Here is a 26249-nt window from a genome sequence, read left to right as displayed (position 1 = left end):
TGCTGGTGGGCGCGCCTCCGGCTGTCATTATGACGTCCGCGCACGGTCGGGCACCTCCGCTCTATGAGCGGCGTGCCCGCGCGTGCGCGATGATGTCTTGACGGCTTGGGGGCGTGGCCTGGCGCGGGTTACGGCGGGCGCATGCGCCGGCGTCGCGTCGCTAGGGCACCAGTGCATGCCCCCATCACACATGTGACCGGTCACGTGATCACTCACGTGACCGGCACTAATGATTTAAAAAGGGTGCTTGTCCCTCTCTATCTACACTGCCCCTTGAGAAAGCGGCCGTAATCGCCGCGAAACGCGCGTCGGGGGACGTACTATTTGTCCCAAAGCCCATTTGACTGCCCACCACCACCACCACCCCTGGTAAGAGTAACATCTCCCCCATTGTTTATTTAAGTGTCATGCCCTTTATGGCACTTTATGTTGAAATGTCTAAGAGGTCACTCTCCCCTCCTTTTATTTTGTAGGAGTGGGCGTTTGGGGGATGGGAGGAAATATGTGGAGATGCTTTTCTATTTGTCCAACTCTACAGTTTACATTAATATGCACGCTGCACCTTAATTGATGGGTCTGTCTTTGATGCTTGTTTTTCATTATACTATAGGGCGCCACTAGGCGTTTAAATTTAATGACAGTCCCTCAATCTTGTTATTCCATTGAGATAAATTATTGGTCCATCATTTATGCTATTTTAATCGTATTGGTTGGAAATTCTAGGTGCAGCGGGTTTTCCATTTTTCTCGTGGAGAAATCCCCTCTTATTTTTAGCTACAAGAGTTGTGCTTACTTCTGATTATAGCATCTAATATTGGGGCAGGTCCGTTTGGGCTTATGTGGATAATTCATTGTCCACCTTGCCTTTTCACTTGTTCTTGATCAATTTTCTTTTGTTTTTCTGATTATAAGATTTGTCTTAATTGATTGTTAATAAAATATGTGTCTCTTTCTAAAAAACCATGATGACTCTGTTTTTCTCTTAGTAAAAAAACCGGGTGATGCCATCATAGGTGTTATTACATGACATTACCCTCCGCCCGTCTTTAATCCAAATACCAAAGGAATTTACTTTGATACCTGTGGATTATTTTTCTTTCCTTTGCATCTTCCAAGTGCCCAGAAATGCTGTATATAGATCACTGGAAAGAAATAAAAAAAAAAAAAAAAAGGTTTTCTTAAAGCTTCATGACTCTCCCCCTAACAGATGATGTCGGGGCAGGAAAGGCTCTGGCAAGTCAGATTTCCAATAGCCTTTTGTTCTCCTGGGAGATAATCCTCTTCCCAGAGGCGCCTGCCAGCGGATCTCTCATAGACAACACAGGAGAAGTTGTGGGGGGGTGGGGGGGGTTAGCTGTCGGCTGAACGATCTAAGTTGGGGGGGTAGCTGTCTGCTGAACGATCTAAGTTGGGGGGTAGCTGTCGGCTGAACGATCTAAGTTGGGGGGGTAGCTGTCGGCTGACCGATCTAAGTTGGGGGGGTAGCTGACGGCTGAACGATCTAATTTGGGGTCTAGCTGTCGGCTGAACGATCTAAGTTGGGGGGTAGCTGTCGGCTGAACGATCTAAGTTGGGGGGGTAGCTGTCGGCTGAACGATCTAAGTTGGGGGGTAGCTGTCGGCTGAACGATCTAAGTTGGGGGGGTAGCTGTCGGCTGACAGATCTAAGTTGGGGGGGTAGCTGTCGGCTGACCGATCTAAGTTGGGGGGGTAGCTGTCGGCTGACCGATCTAAGTTGGGGGGGTAGCTGTCGGCTGAACGATCTAAGTTGGGGGGGTAGCTGTCGGCTGAACGATCTAATTTGGGGGGGTAGCTGTCGGCTGAACGATCTAATTTGGGGTCTAGCTGTCGGCTGAACGATCTAAGTTGGGGGGTAGCTGTCGGCTGAACGATCTAAGTTGGGGGGGTAGCTGTCGGCTGAACGATCTAAGTTGGGGGGGTAGCTGTCGGCTGACCGATCTAAGTTGGGGGGGGTAGCTGTCGGCTGACCGATCTAAGTTGGGGGGGGTAGCTGTCGGCTGACCGATCTAAGTTGGGGGGGTAGCTGTCGGCTGACCGATCTAAGTTGGGGGGGTAGCTGTCGGCTGAGCGATCTAAGTTGGGGGGGGTAGCTGTCGGCTGAACTATCGACCGTAATATGTATGAAGGGCTTAAAGGTGCATTTTATGCGGGTTGAGAATCTCTGGACGACCATTACTGAAAACGCTTGTTTGCAGTTATTGACCCATGTGAATGTGCCGGCTGTCGCCCAACGAACAAACAAAGCCCTTGTTTGTCGGGAAGTCAAATTGTTTAGACTGGTATCGTCAGCACATCGCCCTGTATAAACCAGAAATGTGCTGCTGACAACATGATACAGTATGGGAACAGAACAGTATCCTAACAATTGTTCTGTTCCCATCTGTTTCGGTGACCTATGTGAGCAGACTCTTAAACGAGCGCCGATCGACTTGTATATATTCGATAGGCGTCTGAAATCAGCTGGTCCATGCACGCTTTGTTCATGCACTGACGCAAAAGTAAACTTCAAGAGCTGTTGTCGTAAAATACTTTAAAGGGATCCTATTTTGTTGTTCATACAGTCCAAATTGTGTTCAGCATGGGAAAGAGAAAAAGCCAAGCAGAGAAGTCTATTGTTTTTTGCAAAAAAAATTGAGTAAAACTCTTATTTTATTCATTGAAATCCCTGGTGTTTCTGTGCATAAGTCCAGTGGGCGGTCCTACTAGTGATTGACAGCATTCTCTTCATACATAGCCATGAAGGGAAGACTGAAAAGGACCGCCCACTGGACTCATGCACAAATACCAGGGACTTCAATTAATGAAATACGAGTTTCATGGAAATTTTTCCAACTCCTCCAGATCAAATATCATTTTCAACATGACAGGTTCCCTTTAATGTTCCCATAGGGCTTAAAAGTGTATTCCTTTGGCCTCTGTCTGACAGCTATGTGAATGTATATGTAAAGCACTTGAGCATAAAGGACCAACAGTGGCGGCTTTACATTTCTGCAACAGTCCAAGAGGCTCATATTGAACATGGTGCTTTGTCCTCCTCTCGCCATGATCATCGTGTGCCTTCAGTTTTCCTTTGGCTGCCAATTGATTAATATCTATTTATTTTTTTACCTCTTTTATATTTACATTTTTATGATTTTTTTTTTTTTTTTTCTTTAGAAGATGTATGCGTTACCGATTTAAAAAGAAAAGTTCTTCTAGACTTAAAAGCACATTTGAAAACCTTCATATCTGAAAGTATGGGAAAAAAGGAGCACCTCCAAGATCATATCCCAATATGTAGTAGGTGTAATAGTAATAATAATAATAATAATAGCAAATATATAGTTCTTCTCATTAGCCATGTCTCTTTCCTTATGTGCAGGGCATTGAAGTAGCTTAGGTATCCATGGATATGACCGCTAGCAACTAGCTAACTGTCACTATATGAGTGGTCATAACCATGGATACCTAAGCTGCTGCAATGCCCTGCACATGGGGAAAGCGGCATAGCTAATCAGAAGAACTATAGTACATTTCTAATTGGAGGTATTTGCTATTATTATTATTATATCTACTACATATTGGGATAGGATCTTGGAGATGGGAATATCCCTTTAAGAAAAGTTAAGTTCTTGCTTATCCTGCAATGTTTAACCCTGTAAGGCTAATGTTCCTTGTGTACGTCACTGAACGGCTTGTGGTATAAGAGAGTTAATTTATCGGATGTTGGTCTCTCGCACTGCGCCAGGCATTAGCTGTTCGGGCAGCAACAGATCGCTTCCTCCATCTGCGCACAGAATGAATTGGATTGATTTCGGATGAGTCAAAGAATATCATTCTCATCGGCTTCTCTTTCATTACATACAAGATTGAGGCTGCCATTAAACACTCAGTCGCAAGCTCCGCAGATGGTGACTTCATTGTTTTGGGATTAACCCTGCATGCACTGGAAAGACGAAGGATGTATAACGTCCATTTCGTGTGCCACCTGTTGGCATGTAACTCGTTACTCAACTTCTTTTTGAGTCCTTTAGCTGCTACAGGTTACAGAGCTTCGGTGCATTGGAGCGGCTAATGAGAACAGTCTCAGATCCAAGGCTGAAGGACCTGAGTGCCGAGGGCTACAATTTTAACAGTGAACATTTTGGAAAACCCCTTACCCCCTGCTGCAGTTTGCTTTTTTTTTTTATAGGCTTTACTCACTCTCATCTGGTCCAGCGCTGAATCTCCGCCACTGCTCCCAGTGTCTGTTATTGTCTGCAGCCAATCAATGAGATTGGCAAGTTGCGCCTTCAACTTGGGCAGAAACGCCAAGTTTAGAGTTTATGAAACAATAACAGACATGGGGAGTAGCAGGGTAAACTCATCACCGGACCTGAGGAGAGTGAGTAAGGCACAGTTTGTGTTTTTTTTGCTGGGAAAAGCATAAAATTAGAAGGATTTTTCAGTGATTAGAGATGAGCAAAAAGAGTTACATGACCCTGGTCCGGCATCCTCATCGGGACTCCTTGGCTGCTGGATCAGGGCAATGCGACCTTCCTTGTCCAGGACATTGCAGGGCTTAGTAAACGTTTTGAGAGTTCCCACTGCTCTGGTCTGGCTGTCGGTGAGTACCGAAGTGGACAACCAACCAGGGTCCTGCAAATCTTTTTGCTCAACTCTATTGGAATCTGTTTATATAATATATTTTTAAAAAAACTTCGTTAAGATTAGGACCTCACATTGACTCCTCCCACTTGGCTATCACAAAGGGTACTGGTTCAAAGTCATAAGAGAATAACAACGGATAAGATGGCAGTTTCTTAGGGGTGCTAACGCGCCATCCTTCTTTCATTGTCCTGCATTTTTTCCCAAGATTGCACCATCCCTTCGCAGAATTCTCCCTATAGAGCTGATGGGAAAAAAGCTGTCAATCCAGCGGCAGAAAGGAGTAACCAATGGATGTCATGAATCCACCAGCCTCCTAGTCATGAACGCCGACACAAAGCACGTTCTGACACATCTAACACCTCATCAGATGTTTGCACCCCGCCACTCAGTGTCTCTATAGTTGTGAAATAGTGGCCTCAGGTCCAGCACTATTTTCCAACTGACATGTCCACAAGTTTTATATATGGCAGTGTTTGTATGACTGCATAGGTGCATGGACCGCAATAGAAATGAAACCTTTTTTTTTTTGTTGAGATCTGATGTGCTAGTCATGAGAAATCTAGTGTTGAAGTCCTATGCAAATGAGACTAAAAGTGCACTGGGGGTACTTGGTACAATGCTACGCCCCCAGTGCACTTCCACCCTGATCTGCATGTGGCGAGATTTCACATGACCGGTACATCGTATCTACAAAATGGTTTTCATTTTTATTGGGATGCAAGCATCTGTAAACCCGTACCCCTACTTCCATATGAAAAACTTTACCTTTTAAGTTAAATATGCAAACTAAGTCTCACCAGTGCCACCTAGAGTCTACAATTGAATGAAATATTTTTATTCACAGTGTCCCACAGCTAGAACATTACATGGCAGCATCCATCAGTGATGTCTGCAGAGTGGTTAGTTTTGCTTTTGTTGTTGTTCCTCTGAGTATTTAATTTAATTTTTTATTTTTTTTAAAAATACGCCATACAGTTCTAAAGATATGGCCCTTTTTTATTTCGTGCTATTTTTTATGGTCTTTATCAAGTGGGTGTAGTTCACAGGGTAATAATGCATAGCTGCCTAAAGACATGCCCCCGAGGTTTGTCTGAGTCACGCCCCCTTGTAAAGACCATAAAATTGGCGCTATATAAAAAGGCCCATATCTTTGGAAACGCTTGGCAAATGTTAACAAAGAATGGAATACTCAGGAGTAGTGGGGAAAAAATAGCAAAAACTGGTCACTTTGGATCTGGTGACATATATCCTATTTAAGATCACTATGATTAATATATATATATATATATAATATATATGCATATATTATGTATATGTATGTCTGTAACATATATACAGTGCCTACAAGTAGTATTCAACCCCCTGCAGATTTAGCTGGTTGACACATGCGGAATTAACTTGGCATTGTGACATTTGTACTGTAGATCAGCCTGGAAGTGGGAAATGCACTGCAGCAAATTTTTTTTTTTTTTTAAAAACGTTAAAAGTTAATTCAGAGTGTCATTTATTATTCAACCCCTCAAACCACAAGAATTCTGTTTGGTCCCCCTAAAGTATTAAGAAGTAGTTCAGGCACCAAGAATAATGAGCTTCACATGTGTGGATTAAAGATCTCTTTTGCCAGCCTTTTCTGACTATTTAAGACCCTCCCCAAACTTGTGAACAGCACTCAGACATGGTCAACATGGGAAAGACAAAGGAGCATTCCAAGGCCATCAGAGACAAGATCGTGGAGGGTCACAAGGCTGGCAAGGGGTACAAAACCCTTTCCAAGGAGTTGGGCCTACCTGTCTCCACTGTTGGGAGCATCATCCGTAAGTGGAAGGCTTATGGAACTACTGTTAGCCTTCCACGGCCAGGACAGCCTTTGAAAGTGTCCTCCCGTGCCGAGGCCAGGCTTGTCCGAAGAGTCGAGGCTAACCCAAGGACAACAAGGAAGGAGCTCCGGGAAGATCTCATGGCAGTGGGGACATTGGTTTCAGTCAATACCATAAGTAACGTACTCCACCGCAATGGTCTCCGTTCCAGACGAGCCCGTAAGGTACCTTTACTTTCAAAGCGTCATGTCAAGGCTCGTCTACAGTTTGCTCATGATCACTTGGAGGACTCTGAGACAGACTGGTTCAAGGTTCTATGGTCTAATGAGACCAAGATCGAGATCTTTGGTGCCAACCACACACGTGACGTTTGGAGACTGGATGGCACTGCATACGACCCCAAGAATACCATCCCTACAGTCAAGCATGGTGGTGGCAGCATCATGCTGTGGGGCTGTTTCTCTGCCAAGGGGCCTGGCCTGGCCATCTGGTCCGCATCCATGGGAAGATGGATAGCACGGCCTACCTGGAGATTTTGGCCAAGAACCTCCGCTCCTCCATCAAGGATCTTAAGATGGGTCGTAATTTCATCTTCCAACAAGACAACGACCCAAAGCACACAGCCAAGAAAACCAAGGCCTGGTTCAATAGGGAAAAAGTCAAGGTGTTGGAGTGGCCTAGTCAGTCTCCTGACCTTAACCCAATTGAAAACTTGTGGAAGGAGCTCAAGAATAAAGTCCACATGAGACACCCAAAGAACCTAGATAACTTGGAGAAGATCTACATGGAGGAGTGGGCCAAGATAACTCCACAGACCTGTGCCGGCCTGATCAGGTCTTATAAAAGACTATTATTAGCTGTAATTGCAAACAAGGGTTATTCCACAAAATATTAAAGATAGGGGTTGAATAATAATTGACCCACACTTTTATGTTTAAAATTTAATAAAATTCAACTGAGCAACATAACTTTTTGGTTTGCAAGATTTATGCTTCTGTTCATAAAACCTACTCTCGTTTGCAGTTTGAAGGCTCTAACTTATTTGCATCTTATCAAACCAGCTAAATCAGCAGGGGGTTGAATACTACTTGTAGGCACTGTGTATGTATATATGTATGTATATATGTATGTATATATATATGTATATATATATATATATATATATATATATATATATATATATATATATATATATATATATATATATATATATATATATATATATATATATATATATATATATATATATATATTTGGGTAAATACAGTGGGTACGGAAAGTATTCAGACCCTTTTAAATTTTTCACTCATTGTTTCATTGCAGCCATTTGGTAAATTCTAAAAAGTTCATTTTTTCTGATGAAAGTACACTCAGCACCCCATCTTGACTGAAAAAAAAAATGAAATGTAGAAATTTTTGCAAATTTATTAAAAAAGAAAAACTGAAATAGAACATGGTCATAAGTATTCAGACCCTTTGCTCAGACTCTCATATTTAAGTCACATGCTGTCCATTTCCTTGTGATCCTCCTTGAGATGGTTCTACTCCTTCATTGGAGTGTTTAATTAAACTGATAGGACTTGATTTGGAAAGGCACACACCTGTCTATATAAGACCTCACAGCTCACAGTGCATGTCAGACCCAATGAGAATCATGAGCTCAAAGGAACTGCCCAAGGAGCTCAGAGACAGAATTGTGGCAAGGCACAGATCTGGCCAAGGTTATAAAAAAATTTCTGCATTACTCAAGGTTCCTAAGAGCACAGTGGCTTCCATAATGCTTAAATGGAAGAAGTTTGGGACCACCAGAAGTCTTCCTAGACCTGGCCGTCCAGCCAAACTGAGCAATCGTGGGAGAAGAGCCTTGATGAGAAAGGTAAAGAAGAACCCCAAGATCACTGTGGCTGAGCTCCAGAGATACAGTAGGGAGATGGGAGAAAGTTCCACAAAGTCAACTATCACTGCAGCCCTCTACCAGTCGGGCCTTTATGGCAGAGTGGCCCGACGGAAGCCTCTTCTCAGTGCAAGACATATGAAGCCCGCATAGAGTTTGCACAAAAACATGAAGGACTCCCAAACTATGAGAAATAAGATTCTCTGATCTGATGAGACGAAGATAGAACTTTTTGGTGATAATTCTAAGCGGTATGTGTGGAGAAAACCAGGCACTGCTCATCACCTGCCCAATACAATCCCAACAGTGAAACATGGTGGTGGCAGCATCATGCTATGGGGGTGTTTTTCAGCTGCAGGGACAGGACGACTGGTTGCAATTGAAGGAAACAGGAATGCGGCCAAGTACAGAGATATCCTGGATGAAAACCTCTTCCAGAGTGCTCTGGACCTCAGACTTGGCCGAAGGTTCACCTTCCAACAAGACAATGACCCTAAGCACACAGCTAAAATAACAAAGGAGTGGCTTCAGAACAACTGTGCCCATTCTTGACTGGCCCAGCCAGAGCCCTGGCCTAAACCCAATTGAGCATCTTTGGAGAGACCTGAAAATAGCTGTCCACCAACGTTCACCATCCAACCTGACGGAACTGGAGAGGATCTGCAAGGAAGAATGGCAGAGGATCCCCAAATCCAGGTGTGAAAAACTTGTTGCATTATTCCCAAGAAGGCTCATGGCTGTACTAGCTCAAAAGGTGCTTCTACTCAAAACTGAGCAAAGGGTCTGAATACTTATGACCATGTGATATTTCCGTTTTTCTTTTTTAATAAATTTGCAAAAATTTCTACATTTCTGTTTTTTTTTTTAGTCAAGATGGGGTACAGAGTGTACTGTAATGAGAAAAAAAATGAACTTTTTAGAATTTACCAAATGGCTGCAATGAAACAAAGAGTGAAAATTTTAAAGGGTCTGAATACTTTCTGTACCCACTGTATATAGCCTTTATCTGCAGTGCAGATAAAGGCTATATATTTACCCAAACTTTTTGGGTAAAAATATCCATACCGAGTGTAATGCAGTATAAACGGTAAATCAAAAGGTACAGATCTCCTGCTTGAATCTAAATAGTTAAATGCGTCCTGTCGAGAGGTTAAATTGAGCCCTCGCCATACAATAATGCACCCGTAAATGTGTCAGGTCAACAGATGAAGTTCTAATCTCCTTTGAGGTAATGCGGGCCAGCGGTCCCTTAAGAGGTTTGGGGATAAAAACATTGTATTTGTGTTAAGTTCACAAATCCCTCTCAAAGAAGACCCCCCGACGGAGGGGCGAGCACTATGTGGGTGAGTGCTGAATTACTGGGATCTTAATTAGCTGCAGTCCCATTGTCACACAGAGGCTTTGACCTATGTGGAATGCGGTGGGCAGAAATGAGCTGCCAGCGCTGGCATTGTTCAGAGCAGCGAGGGTGGGCATAGATGGGGCATGCATTGTGCCATGTTTGACTATAACTTGGCATCTATATATAGTTTTACCCTTCTTTTTCTAATCCTTTTAGAAACTTTTTGCAGTATGGAAGGAGTTTCGTTTTTTTGTTGTTCTAGGAGTTTTTAAAGGCATGCAGCTCGGTATGTCTATGGGGAGACCTGTCAATCAACTGGAGTGGTGCTGGGGGAGCACCAGACTCGTCAGGTTTATCCCTATAGTCTCCGGTTGGCTTTTCAACCTGTTTCTTCTGAAGACATACCTTTCTACAATTGCGCAGCCAGACTCTGATTCATGTGGTTCAGGCAGTATGAATCTAGTGACTGATTCCCTTTAATAATGATAGAGATGACCTGCAATACCAGACTCAGCCTAAGGACCAGAGTGGCGCTGTTTCTGGGAAAAAAAATATAACTTTTTCTAGGTACTCAACAATCAGAGATGTGCAAACTGTTAGCATATCTTTGTGGTGGCTGACAATTCTGGTGTATTTCAGGCATGCTGATATAGGACAGAAGACTTAAAGGTCACCTGTCGCCTGGAGGCCGTCATTTTCTGTGCTGATGTCACATTTCTTAGAAAATATCCAAGCTTAATTATGGAGGTGTGTATGTATTCCTTAGATCCCGAACCAATCGGACCTGATGGGTTCTCTGTAATAATAAATAATATTAATAATATTTAATGTCCTGTATTGTGGATTATTAGTTATTTATGGGGTAGTATTTAAAAGCTATGCACCGAATTTTAACTTTGCATATTTGCTTGAAAAATGCAAAAACAAGCAACTTTCTAAATCATCTTTATTAAAAAAAAACATTTCTAACATTTTGCTACATCTGGGTGTTCATAAGTCTTTTATCTAGCTGATCGATCTGCAAAAAGCCCATCAGAACTTCTGCTCCTGAATCTGATTCCCTCTCTACTCTCTCATCCCTTCTCTCACTGTTAGAGATAGCAGCAGGCTGTGGAGGGGGTTGTACACAGATTTCGGCAGATTAGAGAGGGAAGAAGATATCTCAAGGAGAGTAAAGAAAGCAGGTTATAGAAAAGGAGTAAAGCACATGAAGGTGAACAGGATAGAAGCTGTGCTGATATATCAGCAGCACCCTGGATAAACACAGGCCTCACATCCAGCCTATATTACAGGGAGAGACACTCCCACAAGAGAAAAATCTGAAACTTGGGTCAGGCTGTAAAATGCATCAGGGAGGGACTAAAAATGAATGAAGATTGCAGACTGAAACTTAGAGCAATAAAGTAACCACTAACATGTAAAAAAAAAAATGTCATGTCAACCCCTAATGCCAGGTTAAATTAGGCAAATCTGGCTTTATATGTCAAGTAGCCCTCCGCCAACTCTTTTAACTGTTCAGGTGGCCTTTGTTTCTGTCCTATTCAAAAGGAGTTTCTACAGTCACAAAAACATAGCTGCTTTTTTCCTCCCAAAAAAACAACGCCACATATGACTAAAGGTTGTGACTGGTATTGCAGCTTATTCCACCCATTCACTTCAATAGAGCCGAGCTGCAAAAACCAGATGCAACCAACGAACAGGTGCGACGCTATTTGTGGGAGACATCAGCCATGTTTTTTTAACCTCGTGTAACCCATGTTAAATCGCCCACGCGCTTTAGATGACTGTTGGCTGAATGCTCCCTTGGCCGGCAGCTGTCACTTACGATGCCCCCTAGGCAGAGTGTTTGGGATAGTGGCATCATTTTATTTTTCAAGGGAAGAAAATGATCAGGCATTGAAAATTGAGGTGCCCGATCCTTTTCTCCCCCAACAGCCGCGAGGGGAGGGATACGAGACCCCCATGTATAATAGATATCTGGTTGATTCCACGGTTTTCTTTTGTGTGTGGAGACTTTAAGGCTTGTTCACACATTTTGTTTTTCAGCGAAGAAACGCAACGAGAGATTTTTTGAAATCTCATGCACACCTTGCTTATTTTTTCCTTGCAGATTTGAAGCAGTTTCGGGTCTGCAGCATGTCAATACCATCAGTATTTTTGCAACATTTTTCATCTATTAAAATGAGTTGGGGGGAAAAAAGGGAATAAAAAAATGCATTACAAACATGCGTTTTTCTTGCCAACACTGGAGTATTTTCAGCAGATTTTACTGCTGCAAATACTTAATGTGTGCACATGGCCTTTAATTGTCACCAGTTTTCAACTAAAGCTATGGCTGGAGCTCTACCCTCACCTCCTAGCCAAACGTGGTCGTGATGGCAGTATTGATTACCAGTCCGACCAGTTATCGATCAGACTGGACCAGGTTATCTCCCAAGTCTCTGGCCACCGTAATTGATTATCCCGCTTTTAAAATAGCTACTTAAATGGCAGAATTTAAAACCATTTAGTAATATGAAATCAGTGGTCTTTTATAATTGAGCTCCCTGCACTTGTTTCACATCCTTATCTTTTCTGGCTTTCTGATAAGGGGCAGAGAATACCCAGTATTGACCAGGATTTCCTGCATGCAGATAACCCCCACAGGTTTTGGCTTGTGGCTCTTGAAACACTCGTTTGATGTTAAATGCTCATTTCACGATTGCTAAACGTTCGTTATACATTAATTGTGCAGTCTAAACCGGCTGCCGATCCACTGACAAACAAGCAAAATGATCGTTTGTCGGGTGAAATTATCTTTTGGTTTGCACAAAAGATCATCGTTCTCAGCAGCACATGGTCCTGTCGAGAACAATAGCAGCCTATCCAAAGTGGGGTCAGCCATGCAATGGTCGTTTATTGGCCTGTTTTGACTGGTATCATTGCTCTGTCCCAGCACCACTATCATTGCTCTCTCCCAGCACCCCCGTCATTGCTCTCTCCCTGCACCCCCGTCATTGCTCTCTCCCTGCACCCCCATTATTGCTCTCTCCCTGCACCCCCATCAATTCTCTCTCTGAGCACCCCCATCATTGCTCTCTCTGAGCACCCCCGTCATTGTTCTCTCCCAGCAACCCCCGTCAGTGCTCTGCCAGCACCTCCATCATTGCTCTCCCCATCCCCATCATTGGTCTACTAATACCCATCATTGCTCTCCCCGCCTCATCAGCCCCATCACTGCTCTTCCCAGCCCCACCATTGCTCTCCCCAGCCCCACCATTGCTCTCCCCAGCCCCATCATTGCTCTCCCCAGCCCCACCATTGCTCTCCCCAGCCCCATCATTGCTCTCCCCAGCCCCATCAGCCCTACCATTGCTCTCCCCAGCCCCATCAGCCCCACTATTGCTCTCTCCAGCCCAATCAGCCCGTTTCAGTAAAAATAAAAAAAAAACACTTACCTCTCTGCCCGTTCCCCCGCAAGCTGCAGCATCACTGCTCTCCCCAGACCCACCATTGCTCTCCCCAGCCCCATCAGCCCTCTGCCCAGACCCATCAGCTCTCCCCAGCCCCATCAGCCCCACCATTGCTCTCCCCAGCTCCATCTGCCCTCTCCCCAGCCCCACCATTGCTCTCCCCAGCCCCACCATTGCTCTCCCCAGCCCCATTATTGCTCTCTCCTGCCCCATCATCCCCATTATTGCTCTCCCCATCGTTTCAGTAAAAATTAAAAAAAAAACACTTACCTCTCTGCCCGTTCCCCCACAAGCTGCAGCATCCTTGTTGTCTGCAATTTCCTCCCTCACACAGGCCCGCTCTGCATGATGACGTCATCAAGCAGCGCGTGTCTGTGTGAGGGAGGAAGCGGCGGGCAGGAAGCAGAGGACGGATCTCTGCAGCTCCGCTGCCATTCTGTCCTGTCTGCAGCAGAACTGCAGGGATCGCTCCCTGCCCGCCACGAGCAGGGAGACGCTGCATCGGCGGGCCCCCCGGCGCAGCTGCACCAGCAGCGGTATGTCCGCCCCTGGACTGCTATGGGCCCCCCCAGCTCACGGGCCCCATAGCAGTCGCGTGGTCTGCCGCCATTGGCGCGGTACGCCACTGTTTGGAGGCGGTGGATTATTTTTTACGCAGCAGAGGGTGGCAATTTGCCAACCACAATGAGTCTTTATAAGATCACTTGAGTTTTGCCTGAACAGAAATGTTTTTTGTTTGACCATGAGTACTTCCACCAGTTCAGGGGGACGGCGATGGGGAGTCCCTGTGCCCCGTTGTACGCTAATCTCTACCTGGGCTGGTGGGAGGAAGCAGTCATTTTCGGAGGATATCCCGTGGAAGGCAGTGATAGGATATCCCTGTGGATACGATATATTGATGATATCCTAATTTTTGGGAAGGGAGACTCTGAACAGTTTCACACTTTTGTGAGGTCACTTAATCAAAATACCCTTAACCTACGGTTTACCTGTGAGATAGGTAATAACACATTACCATTTCTAGACATCTTGTTGTGTAAAAATGAGGATGGCAGCATTTCCACTCGGACGTACCTTAAAAAAACAGCTACGAATTCGCTAAATGGGAGAGCAATCACCCCCTGCCCTTGAAGAAAGGGATTCCAAAGGGCCAGTTTTTGAGAGTTTGTAGAAACTGTTCAGATAATGCAGTTTTTGATCAGCAGGCTGGCGAACTACGAGATAGATTCATTGAAAGAGGATATCCAAGGAAAGTTTTGTTCAAAGCTTATGAGGCGACCCTGGCGAAGGATCGTACTGCTCTTCTTTACCCATCCCCACAAGATCAGGAGGAGAATGACACGTGCAGATTGATAACTACTTATTCAAATAAGGCACATGAGGTCAGAAAATTCTCCCGAAACATTGGAAAATTCTTCAGATGGACGAAGACATAGGGAGTTATGTCAAGTCGACCCCACAGGTCACATACCAGTAGGGGGAGATCCCTTCGTGATAGGCTTGTACACAGCCACTACATCTCAAAATCAGGTGTCGATTGGCATCAATCCACTGTCAAAGGATGCTTTCCATGTAGTGGCTGTGTGGCCTGTAAGGCGATCACACAAAGCAAAACTTTTGACAGCAAGGTGATTGGAAAAGTGTATGACATTAACTCCTTTATCAACTGTAGATCAAAAGGGATTATTTATAAGGCCACATGCTAGTGCAACATCGAATATGTGGGTAAAACTAAGAGAGAACTAAGGAAGCGTATAGGAGAACATTTATGTGATATTATCAAGAAAAAGGAAACACCCCTAGCTAAACATGTCAGCATCATGCATGAGGGACAAGTTGATTGTGTTAAGTTTGTAGGTATTGATAAGATCAGGATACTACAGAGAGGTGGGGACTGGGACAAAGCTCTACTTCAGAGAGCCATTAAATGGATCCATGAGTTACCTACACTGGCACCCAGTGGGCAAGTCTCCTATAAATGTTTTCTGTAGGATGAGGGACATTGTAGGGATAGGAGTGTAGGGATAGCCGGCGTGGAGTGGGGGCGCCACTGCACAGGTTTTTAAGGTGCCAACCTCCACTGATAGGTATGGGAAGATGTGTAGGTTCTGTCTAGTGTTATTGCAGTGTGCACCCTTTACTATCTCTGCATTTAGGGCCCTACATAACCAGTGCTACTTTACCTTTGCCAGGGTCCCTTTATTTATTTATTTAATTACATTTTTTGGATTGCCCGATCTCTGTTTCTTTACATTTTTTGCTTATCTCAGGTTTTGACATGAAATAGTTCTAATATGGTCAAATGTATGTGGGGATTTAGCCTCCAGTTTTGCCTGCCCAGCTGCTGGTGTTGATATTTTTGTGGTTGCATAACCCTAAAGGGGTGGGACGACGCATTAAAAGGTCGATTTGCCATGACAATGTTGTTCCCAATATTTGTATCTGCCATATGATGATGAATATGATCAATACGTCTGTGTGGATATGAGGAGGTATATTATATACCCTCCGTATGGACCTTTAAAGTAGATTGCCTATGTCTGTCCTCCCTCTGAAAACTCCAGATTGGGAGAGGCGGTCCATACCAGTGAAGCGCTATTGATGAGGATAATATGATTTCCAGTAACCGGAAATAGGGATGACATCACTGTGAGGGGATGACGCCTGTGAGATGCTGGACGCGTTCCACCGGAAGGTGGATGCGCTCCAAATACCGGATGTACCAGCCCACGTGACCGGAAGTGACGTGGTGATAGCATGGCTGAATTTAAAGGGGACTCCCTAGTGGGAGACAATATGGAACTCTGGGTCTTCTGTATGTACCCGGAGAGAGGAGGATAAGGGCTGATATTCGTGGTGGAGTCCCTCAGCGCCTCTTAAGTCTCCCCTGAAGAATCTAAATGGGAGGAGACGCGTTGGGAGCATCATACCTCCATATAATTCCTGGTGGTGAAACATAGATGGACGATACTACACCAGGACGCTCTAAGCCATGGTACACTGTAGGACTGGGTGAGACTGTTTCATTATGTATTTATTTATCCTATTTAGTATATCAAGGCTGCATTATACAATATATGTACTTTTTACCTTTTGTGTCTCCCCCATTTCCTCATAGACTGTAAGCTTGCGAGCAGGGCCCTCACTCCTTTCGATATGAGATATGCTTATTCTGTATTGTCTGTATATGTCCCCCCTAAAATGTGTAAAGTGCTGCGGAATATGTTGGCGCTATAAAAATAAAAAAATATTATTATATAATTATTATTATGTTTTCTACAGCTATGTGGGATTTCAATATGCACTGATTTTTAAATCCTGGTATCTCCTATATATGCATTAACAGTTTATAAGTATATGAATGTATGGCATACACCATTGGAGATTATCCACAGGAATCATATATACTCGGGTGTTGAGTGAAAGCATTACACAGTATATGTCCCTTTGAGCATAATTATGTTATCCCCTGATGAATTTGAACTTTAAATGCCAATAGGGGTTAATATTTAAACTGTACACACTTGTGTTTTATACAGCAGAGGTTGATTATTGAACCCTATATATCTGTGATTTGGCATTTCAGTATATACGTTACGTATGCACGGCTATTAGCTGTTGATGGTTGAATCAGAAGACCCTAAGTTTGTGGAAGACTTCTGGTTTTGTCTATTTTTGAGATTATTAAATATTGATTTTAATATATATCTATTAAATGCTATATTTTAATACTAGTTTGCTACTCCATTTTTGACTATTGATAGTGGATATCCGCGATAGCTGTTTACAATCATCCTGCAAAACATATATATATATCTGTTTTGCAGGATAATGATGATGATGCTACAGCTGAGCTTTTAATAAATATGTATAATGCCAATGATTCCCCCCCTCACTGCATAGTTCATGGACTGGCCTGCTGTTTATATGGAAATTTCCCAGAGAGTGTGTGGCAGGACAGCTCCTTCCTGCTGGGGGGAACTACAGACCATCAGGAGGGGGAGGGGAGACCCTTGAAGAAAAGGCCCCTCAGTATGTGTGGAGCCCTTCAGTGCAAAAGAAACAAACAAACTATGGGCTGAAAATGATATGGAGAGATCCCAAGCAGCTTCAACATGGGCTCTGTGTTTTGCTGCCTGTTAATTAAAATCTTTTGAACTCCGCCACCCAAAATCCTGGGAGAAAATGATCCAGATATTCCTGTGTGTTAGGTTTACTAGAAGCACGTGCCAATATCCAGGTTATCATTACTTCACTTTTAAGGGTTTGCAGCCCTTAGCTGGCAGGGAACAAGTCCCAGCATGCAGCTCCAGCTTCCACATAGGGCCACTTGAGGTTCTGCAGCAGCTAGGTCTAAGTTTCCTAACCCAGGTTTATCAGCTGAATAATTTTGAAGAGGAAATAAAAAAATAGTTTGATTTTAATCACAATGATCTGTTCAATTCCCTTTAATCTCACCATTTTACTAGCGTATATTATAAGACCACACGGACTAGCTATATTTTACACTTTACCTGTCCATTTGAGCAGGTAAAATCTGCAATAGTTTCCAGTATTAGGCAAGTGAGATTTTACCAAATGTCATCTACCTAGTACAGAAAAGTTGACCCTCAATGTGGATTTTAACAGCTTGTTCCCATGGGGCTAACACCCAGCTGGTTCTTTGCTGCAGATCCGTGAGTGGAAAATCCACAGCGTATTACAGTACCGGCATGTCAGTTTATGCAATGAATACCATTACGGATTTCACCTTTTGCAATTCTGCAACAAAATCTGCAGTTTTTCTTTTTTTTACAACTGAAGATTTCAAGCCAGATTTTCCTCTTTAGGAAATCCAATGCAAAAGGTCCTGCCCTAAAATTACTAGCATGCTAATTTCTGTTGCGGATTTTGACCGTGGATTTCTTCCTTTTCATCATAGAGAGGTAAGGGCTGCAGAAAAATCATCATGCCGAAAAAATACTCCACAATGTAACACTGTACAGGAACCGAACTTTGGAGCATGACATGATTCATCATACATAGATTCTGCCATATATAGCTTATAAAAAACACATTTAAAGGGGTGTTCTGGTTGGAATAAAGCATTAGGATAGGAAAGGCACTCTTTTATTCCAATAATAAAAAAAAAAATGACATTTATTGATATGTCAGCGTGTCATGTTCAGGGGTACCACACTTTACAAGGTGGCCAATGTTTCGGTCCACCTGGAATTTAGCCACAGCCTGGTAAATCAGAGTAGTCAGCGTTCTGTGGGAGTGCCGTGCTCTTTCCTATATTGTCTGGATTTCCATCCTGGCACCACCACATACCTCGAGTGCCAATCATAACTTTTTTTTTTTAATAGTATAGGTGATAACATCAAGTACAACTGCGGCAATGCTGACCGATCTCCAAAATGGAACATTTTTATCCCCATGTGAACAGAACAGCAGTGCAGATACTCGACTGCCGCTCCATTCATTCCTTATGCGAGTTGCCAGAGAAAACTGAATAGAGCGCTCAGCAGTCTCATAGCGAGTGAATGGAGAGCGGCTGAGCATGCTCACTGCTGCTCTGTTCTAGAGTGCCTGATTCTGGCAGTCAATGAGGGTTCAAGTCAATCGAAAAGTTATGATCTATCCCAAGGGCTCGCACTCGAACCAATTATATGCTATGGGGCCATGCACATGTCCTTTTTTTTTCAGACCGAGCCAGACCGGGGAAAACATCGCAGCATGCTGGATTTTGATCCGATATTCGGATTGCACTCAGCCATGCAAGTCAGTGAGTCCATGCAAAACATCGGACTGCACTCTGATGACATCTGAGTGCGATCTGATTTCCACCAACTGGCAGAATGGAGAAATTTTTTTCTTCATCTTTTCATTTTAGGGAATCGGGTCAGAGTGTGGCTCAGAGTGTGGCTCAGAGTGTGGCTCAGAGTGTGGCTCAGAGTGTGGCTCAGAGTGTGGCTCAGAGTGTGGCTCAGAGTGTGGCTCAGAGTGTGGCTCAGAGTGTGGCTCAGAGTGTGGCTCAGAGTGTGGCTCAGAATAATAGACCCGATTCTCTCGGATAAGAGAATATACGGTCGTGTGACCCTAGCCTAATGATAGGTGATAATAACTTGTTCTAGTTGGACTTCCTCTTCAACCACTTATTTTCTGCTGAAATTAAATCTTGACGTACATATATCAGTCATATAAAACTAATGTGAATAATTGATAATATAAACACTCATCCACATGTAGATCTCTGTATTAGAGGGGTGATCTTTTGGAGAGGTTTCGCTTTATTTATATTTAAGCATAAATGTTAAAAACATAATAAAGTGTATATTATGTAAATAAGATACAACAATATGTACGGATCAATGTATGTTACAGGGATGTGTCAGTATTTAGAGGAAAACAATCTGAGCACTCTGGGAAGGATCTGATCTAATAAAATGAAGGTTTTCTTTCCCTGGAGTTTCTCCCACCCCTGCCCCCTCCTCCCACACCTCCCAAAAGCTAACACCCGCCCTGGTGATAGGAGGAAGAGCCGGGCACATTGTTAGTGTCACTGAGAGTTTGTAGCATAGTTTTCCCAGGGTGGATCAGGCTCGTCAGTGTGCTCTGAGACAGCCATTGTTTGGATGTGGCAGATCGGGGATCTCATTGGGTTGTTCTGGCTTTGGACTCTCTTGATTTTCTGCATTCCTCAATGTGAGGCTGTTCTCAGACAGGAAGGCAAATAGGAGCCGGAAACTTTTTTTGTGTGTGTGTTTGACTCTCTGCTCGGTGTCCTGCAATGTGATCCCGGGATGAAATGCAGTTTACAGGTAAGAGGCGCGCTGGCAATTATATGTGCGGTATCGTAAGCGATTTATCTGATCAGATTAATCATCTCATAACTCTGAAGTCATTTTCTTGTACGTTATTAGTTGCCTGTAATGAGATCAGCATTGATTGTCGACGTACTATATACATGGTGAGGTCATTTACCTGCGGAGGTTTGTGTAAATTGTCCAGACTTCAAATCCTATCCCCCCCCCCCATTTGTCAATTTTTGGCGAAATATGTGACAAATCGGCAGCAATTCCATAATGAAATCTGCAGATTTCTTTGCCGATGCGGATTTTGCTGCAGGTTTTCGGCGCTGACTTTCCAGAGGAAATATGTCTTCTATTAAAATGGTCCAAGTAAGGGTCGCAATGTCCAGTCTGAATGCGGGTCTCTCCTAACCAGAACTCTGCAGCATCGTAGACATATGAGACCATTGAGTTTGGATCAGGAGATCCGCGATCAGTCCAGATATCAACTTGGATTGTTTTTCCAGGACGTCTGAATTCGGCCCTAGTTTCTGGGGATTTCCTGTGTTTTGCAATGAGAGGACGGCCGGTGACCTGTAGACGTCCACATTAGACGTCCAGTATTGATTGATAGAATATTTGTCGGAAAGCCGCACACGTGATGACATCCTAAAAAAAAAAAGTTTGAAACTAAGTAAAAGTCAATTTGACATTTTTGCCGATTTGGCAGCAAATAATAGAAAGTTTGACACATTTTAGATTGTGATACAAAGTTTCGTTAGGACAAGTTTCTTGATTCTCAGATTGTTTGATAGACGTCCAGTTTATTACAATTTGTGGATGGTCACTTAAATCCCCTCTCTTGTCTCCTGATTGGGTGACGGATCTCAGCGGGGCTAATATGCAATTTTTCAACCCTGGATAGGAGTTTAGAAGGAGGAAGTGTCCTATAAATGCAGTAATTGTGAGGGCCCAGATAAACAGGCCGATAATTGGGAAACTCACTCCCGACTATGGGATTATCCAATGCTTATTCATCGGGTGCAATGACTGTTTGCAAGCTTAAAAATCCTATTTATCGGCAGCACATTGCCTGTTTGCACGGAAATGTGCTGACGATAACATGGTATTAACAATCGTTCTATGCGGATGAATTCGGGTCGACCCGTCCAAATATTCCAACAAACGGCTTTTATATATATATATATATATATATATAGTCGATCGGTGAGCGTTTAGCTCAGGCTTTTATAAAACAAACTGTGCCTAGAGACATTATAGCTGGTGGGTATTGTCGGAGTAGTAGTACATGCATGCTCACCGAATCATGTGCATGGACAATCCATCAAGAAAAAAAATACTCTGCTTTTTTTTTTTTTTTTTTTTTTTTATAAACAAAAGTGGGTGCATTTTTGACATAATTATGAAAATCACCGCAAATTATGCTAGAAATGACTGATATAAATGTACTGCCATATGTGAGGCCCACTATGTCCCCATGCACCAGCTTGAAGCTATAGGGTCTCACAGTCTCTTTGCATTGTACTCTTTTAGGGTTAGTAAGTAGTAATGTTTCTCCTTGTGGAGCGTGACAAGCCAGGCCTGGCATGTCAGAGTAAGGAGACTTATAGGCCTAATGTGATATAAATAGGTGAATATTATTTAGCCTTACTAGCCATAAGACTGTTAATATATCACAGATGAGACCTATATGGTATGGTTATAGTATGCGAAGTATGACGTGAGTGCGGTATGCATGGGAGCAGCCGGTTTATGCGAGAATACAAGTGCGGTTCATCGTCATAAAGCCATGTGTGATTCTAGGTCAGAGAACAGTGATAGAGGATGTGTATGTGTAATTCTCAGTTATTGCTGAATTCCTGATCTGGTTTATGACAATGACTGTGTCATTCCACTGCAATAAGACAGAATCACAACTGTGTCGTAAAAATAAAGTATGCGGGTTGCCCTCTTTTTTTTATTTTTTCTAAGAACCAGCTCTTGGTATATTTTATTATTGGTAAAGCCGGTTAAATGGTGGTAACTAGAGCTCCAAAATGGGTCAGGCTTTTCTAGTTTCATCAAAAACAAAGCTCAGTAGTTCTGCAGCGGCTCCCTCTAGGTAGAGCTAATATTCTGTATTCTGGCCATTTTCCAAAAAAGTTAATACGAGCCCCTGAATCCTGACCATTGCCCTGCGCAAACCTAGCCATGATCAACCAACGAAAGAACAAACTCTTGTTCATGAGCCTATTGATTCTTTCACCCATTTCGCAGAAATAATTGTCATCAGCACCGCATCTGTATACACCGTTTGATGTGCTGCCGACAGCGATTATTTTTTAGGCCTGCATAAAAGAAGCATTCGGATGACGAACGAGAGACTGCTCTTTTGTCGACTGTTTACACACATTGTGCAACCTGTATGGGGGCCAAACAATCATCTTAAAGGTGTTACTAAAGAAAAACCCCATATTAGTGGAGCATAAATGAAAAAAAAAAAGTGTTTTTACCTCTTCGACATAATTATGAACGCTGTATCCAATCAGTGGCCGCTGATTGACTGCAGTGGTCACATGACGTTGTTTATGTCAGGAGATGCTGAAAGTGAAGAAGCGGTGGCGGTAAAGGAGGTAACATTTACATTTATGCACCAGGCTAGCACCATTAAAAAAAGGGAGTGTCCAAGAGTAGACAACCTGTTTAATGTTTGCATGTTCTTATACAGTTTGCATTAGTCCATGTAAAAGGGCCTTTAAACGAGTAGGGATCGATTTTGTTATATTGTCGATCAGCGCTCAGCGCTAATCAAGGGTGGAAATATGTCCATGTAAAGCAGGGATGTCAAACTCAAACAGAGGGCCACAATGAAAATCTTGGGACTAAGTCGAGAGTCAACCAGTATAAAGTATAATGGGCCCCACACAGTCCTCCATGCAGAATAATGGGCCCAATATAGTTCTCCATACAGAATAATGGGCCCCACATAGTCCTCCATACAGAATAATGGGCCCAACATAGTCCTCCATACAGAATAATGGGCCCCACATAGTCCTCCATACAGAATAATGGGCCCCACATAGTCCTCCATACAGAATAATGGGCATCACATAGTCCTCCATATAGTATAATGGGCCCCACATAATCCTCCATACAGAATAATGGGCCCCACATAATCCTCCATACGGTATAATGGGCCCCACATAGTCCTCCATACAGTATAATGGCCCCACATAGTCCTCCATACAGAATAATGGCCTCACATAGTCCTCCAAACAGAATAATAGCCCCCCCATACAAAATAATAGCCCCACATAGTCCTCCATACAGTATTATGGGCCCACATAGTCCTCCATACAGAAAAATGGCCTCACATAGTCCTCCATACAGAATAATAGCCCCCCATACAGAATAATAGCCCCACATAGTCCTCCATACAGGATTATGGGCCCACATAGTCCTCCATAGAGAATAATGGCCCCACATAGTCCTCCATACAGAATAATGGGCCTACATAGTCCTCCATACAGAATAATGGGCCCCACATAGTCCTCCATACAGAATAATGGGCCCCACATAGTCCTCCATACAGTATAATGGGCCCTACATAGTCCTCCATGCAGAATAGTGGGCCCCACATAGTCCTCCATACAGAATAATGGGCCCCACATAGTTTTCCATACAGAATAATGGCCCCACATAGTCCTCCATACAGAATAATGGGCCCCGCATAATCCTCCATACAGAATAATGGCCCCACATAGTCCTCCATACAGTATTATGGGCCCACATAGTCCTCCATACAGTATTATGGGCCCCACATAGTCCTCCATACAGAATAATGGGTCCCACATAGTCCTCCATACAGAATAATGGGCCCCACATAGTCCTCCATACAGAATAATGGCCCCACATAGTCCTCCATACAGAATAATGGGCCCAACATAGTGCTCCATACGGAATAATGGGCCCCACATAGTGCTCCATACGGAATAATGGGCCCCACATAGTGCTCCATACAGAATAATGGGCCCCACATAGTGCTCCATACAGAATAATGGGCCCCACATAGTGCTCCATACAGAATAATGGGCCCCACATAGTGCTCCATACAGAATAATGGGCCCCACATAGTCCTCCATACAGAACAATGGGCCCCACATAGTCCTCCATATAGAACAATGGGCCCCACATAGTCCTCCATATAGAACAATGGGCCCCACATAGTCCTCCATACAGAACAATGGGCCCCACATAGTCCTCCATACAGAACAATGGGCCCCACATAGTCCTCCATACAGAATAATGGCCTCACATAGTCCTCCATATAGAATAATGGCCTCACATAGTCCTCCATATAGAATAATGGCCTCACATAGGGGTGGTGGTTCTGGTGTCGCGGGCCAAGTAAGACAACCATACATACCTGATTTGGCCCAAGGGCCAGAGTTTGACATGTATGATGTAAAGGGACCCTAAGGGATGTAGCAGAAAAAAAAAAACTTTTTTGTCTCTATGGTTTTTTAAATCCCAAGCAAAAAAAAAAATCTTGGTAAAGGTGATGTCACCATCTCAAGAAATATCAGGTGACAATCCCAATGGGTTTTAATGATGGCCACCATACTGATTGTCACCCAACCATTCCAGAATCTTATACAACGGAGAGGAATTTCTAATGACTGCACAGAACACAATGACTAGGGGACAAAAATTTACTCTGTATTTTTGTATTCTTGGAGGAAATGCCCTTTAACAATAGTTTAATAAGTTTCAGCTAGCTGGCATCGTGACTAAGCGTCCCAGCAGCCGTGCGTCACCCGCTACTTGTGACCCGCTGAAGCTCCGAGGGTCGCCGGCAATCTCCAATGTCGGCCTTGTTATGTCGCAGAACAATGAAGCTCACGTTGTTCGCCCATCCTTCTACTCTCCTTTTAAGAAAGTGACTCATGGAGCCTGAAACGGGAATCAGGCCAGGTGAGGAGGTAATGAGAGGATTATCCCCCGTATGTGCCATAATTTAGGGAAAAAAAATAAAGAAGTCAAACATTAAGGGGGATTGTGCCGTAATCTGTGTAATTGAGGCGTTTGAAACTGGGTGATCGCTTTAAGCTTGTAATACACTCATCGCTGTTACTCAAAGGGTTTGTTCTTCTTGCGGTGTAATGTGCGGAAGGAGCTTTCCATGGCAGACTTCTCATCATAGCTGATCCCTCAACCTTACATAAGAACCTGCTTTAGGCTTACTCCGCAGAACACGGTCAATTAGTAGGTTTCCTGGATCTCGTCGCTCATCGAGCTTTCCCTCTGATACCATGGGAATAAGCTTTTACGAAGCGCAGAAGGGCGTAATATAAAAAGATGCTTTATTATCTGGAACACGCCGTGAATCGGGGCCGGCATAGTGTACATAATATGGCGGTGTAAAACATAACTTCTGTGCATAGCTGACATTCCCGACCGGTGCCTCGGGCGCGTTTGTGCGTCGCACTTATAAATCGGATTTGTCACATGAAAAGAGGTATTTATTAGAGTTCCTTATGGTTATTGGTGCTGAATGTAAAGCATATATTAGATTTAATGAGTATGTGCTGGATATGTGATTACAGAAATAAAGGGAACCTCTCATGTACGTGCAGCAGGGAAGAGAGATGGAGAAGCCGAGCAGAATGATATATCGGTTTGTTGGAAAGGATTAAGTATATCTTGTATTTTATTCATTGAAATCCCTAGTGCTTGTATATAGGAGTCCAGTGGGCAGGACTATGAGTGATTGACAGCTATCTCTGCATGCACAGTCATATAGGGAAGACGGTCAATCATTTGATAGGTCCGCCCACTGGACTCATGTGTACAAACACCACGGATTAATATGAAGAACTTGCTGAAACTTCTGCCACAAAAATGTCTATCAATCTGATCAGCTCCTCCTTTATATCATCCTTCCTGCCAATCAGCAGGACATCATCATTTTCAGCATGACAGGTTCCCTTTAAGAGCTGATGTGCGACTTTTGCATTCCAGAAGAAACAGTATGTTCACAACACATCATCCGCCTTTGTTCCTCTAGCAAGTTCCTAGGGAACATGACACGGTGCTGCAAGATTTTCTATAAGGCGACTTTCTCACAGAATTACTGTGGTCAATATTCTGTACCAGGGGCGATACTGATGTGTGAAATTGACCAGTATGAAATTCTTCCTACACCTACACAATTGCCCTAAGTATTTTATTTTTTTATTTATTTTACTCACTTATATAGCGCCATTAATTCCACAGAGCTTTACAGACATTATTTAGTAGTTTAAAGGGAATATATCCCCAT

General features: G+C 43.5%; 1 protein-coding gene across 6 annotated transcripts in view; it reads left to right on the top strand.

Moving 5' to 3' along the window:
• The window catches only part of RASAL2 (RAS protein activator like 2), a 296425-nt gene that overhangs the window by 164081 nt on the left and 106095 nt on the right, over positions 1-26249 (top strand). The window contains exon 1 of one of the 6 annotated variants that reach the window (XM_073643350.1): positions 19664-19957. The exons of the other annotated variants lie outside the window; for them this stretch is intronic. Coding sequence (XP_073499451.1) covers positions 19945-19957 — 13 coding nt within the window. The 5' untranslated portion in view covers positions 19664-19944. Of the gene's footprint in view, positions 1-19663; positions 19958-26249 lie in introns of those variants that run through there. 6 annotated transcript variants of the gene reach the window in all.

This window comes from Phyllobates terribilis, unplaced genomic scaffold, assembly GCF_046119375.1.
Source record: "Phyllobates terribilis strain yellow unplaced genomic scaffold, ASM4611937v1 Scaffold_8__6_contigs__length_399053987, whole genome shotgun sequence".
NCBI classification, from domain to species: Eukaryota; Metazoa; Chordata; class Amphibia; order Anura; family Dendrobatidae; genus Phyllobates; species Phyllobates terribilis.
This window is presented reverse-complemented; position numbering and strand designations above follow the sequence as displayed.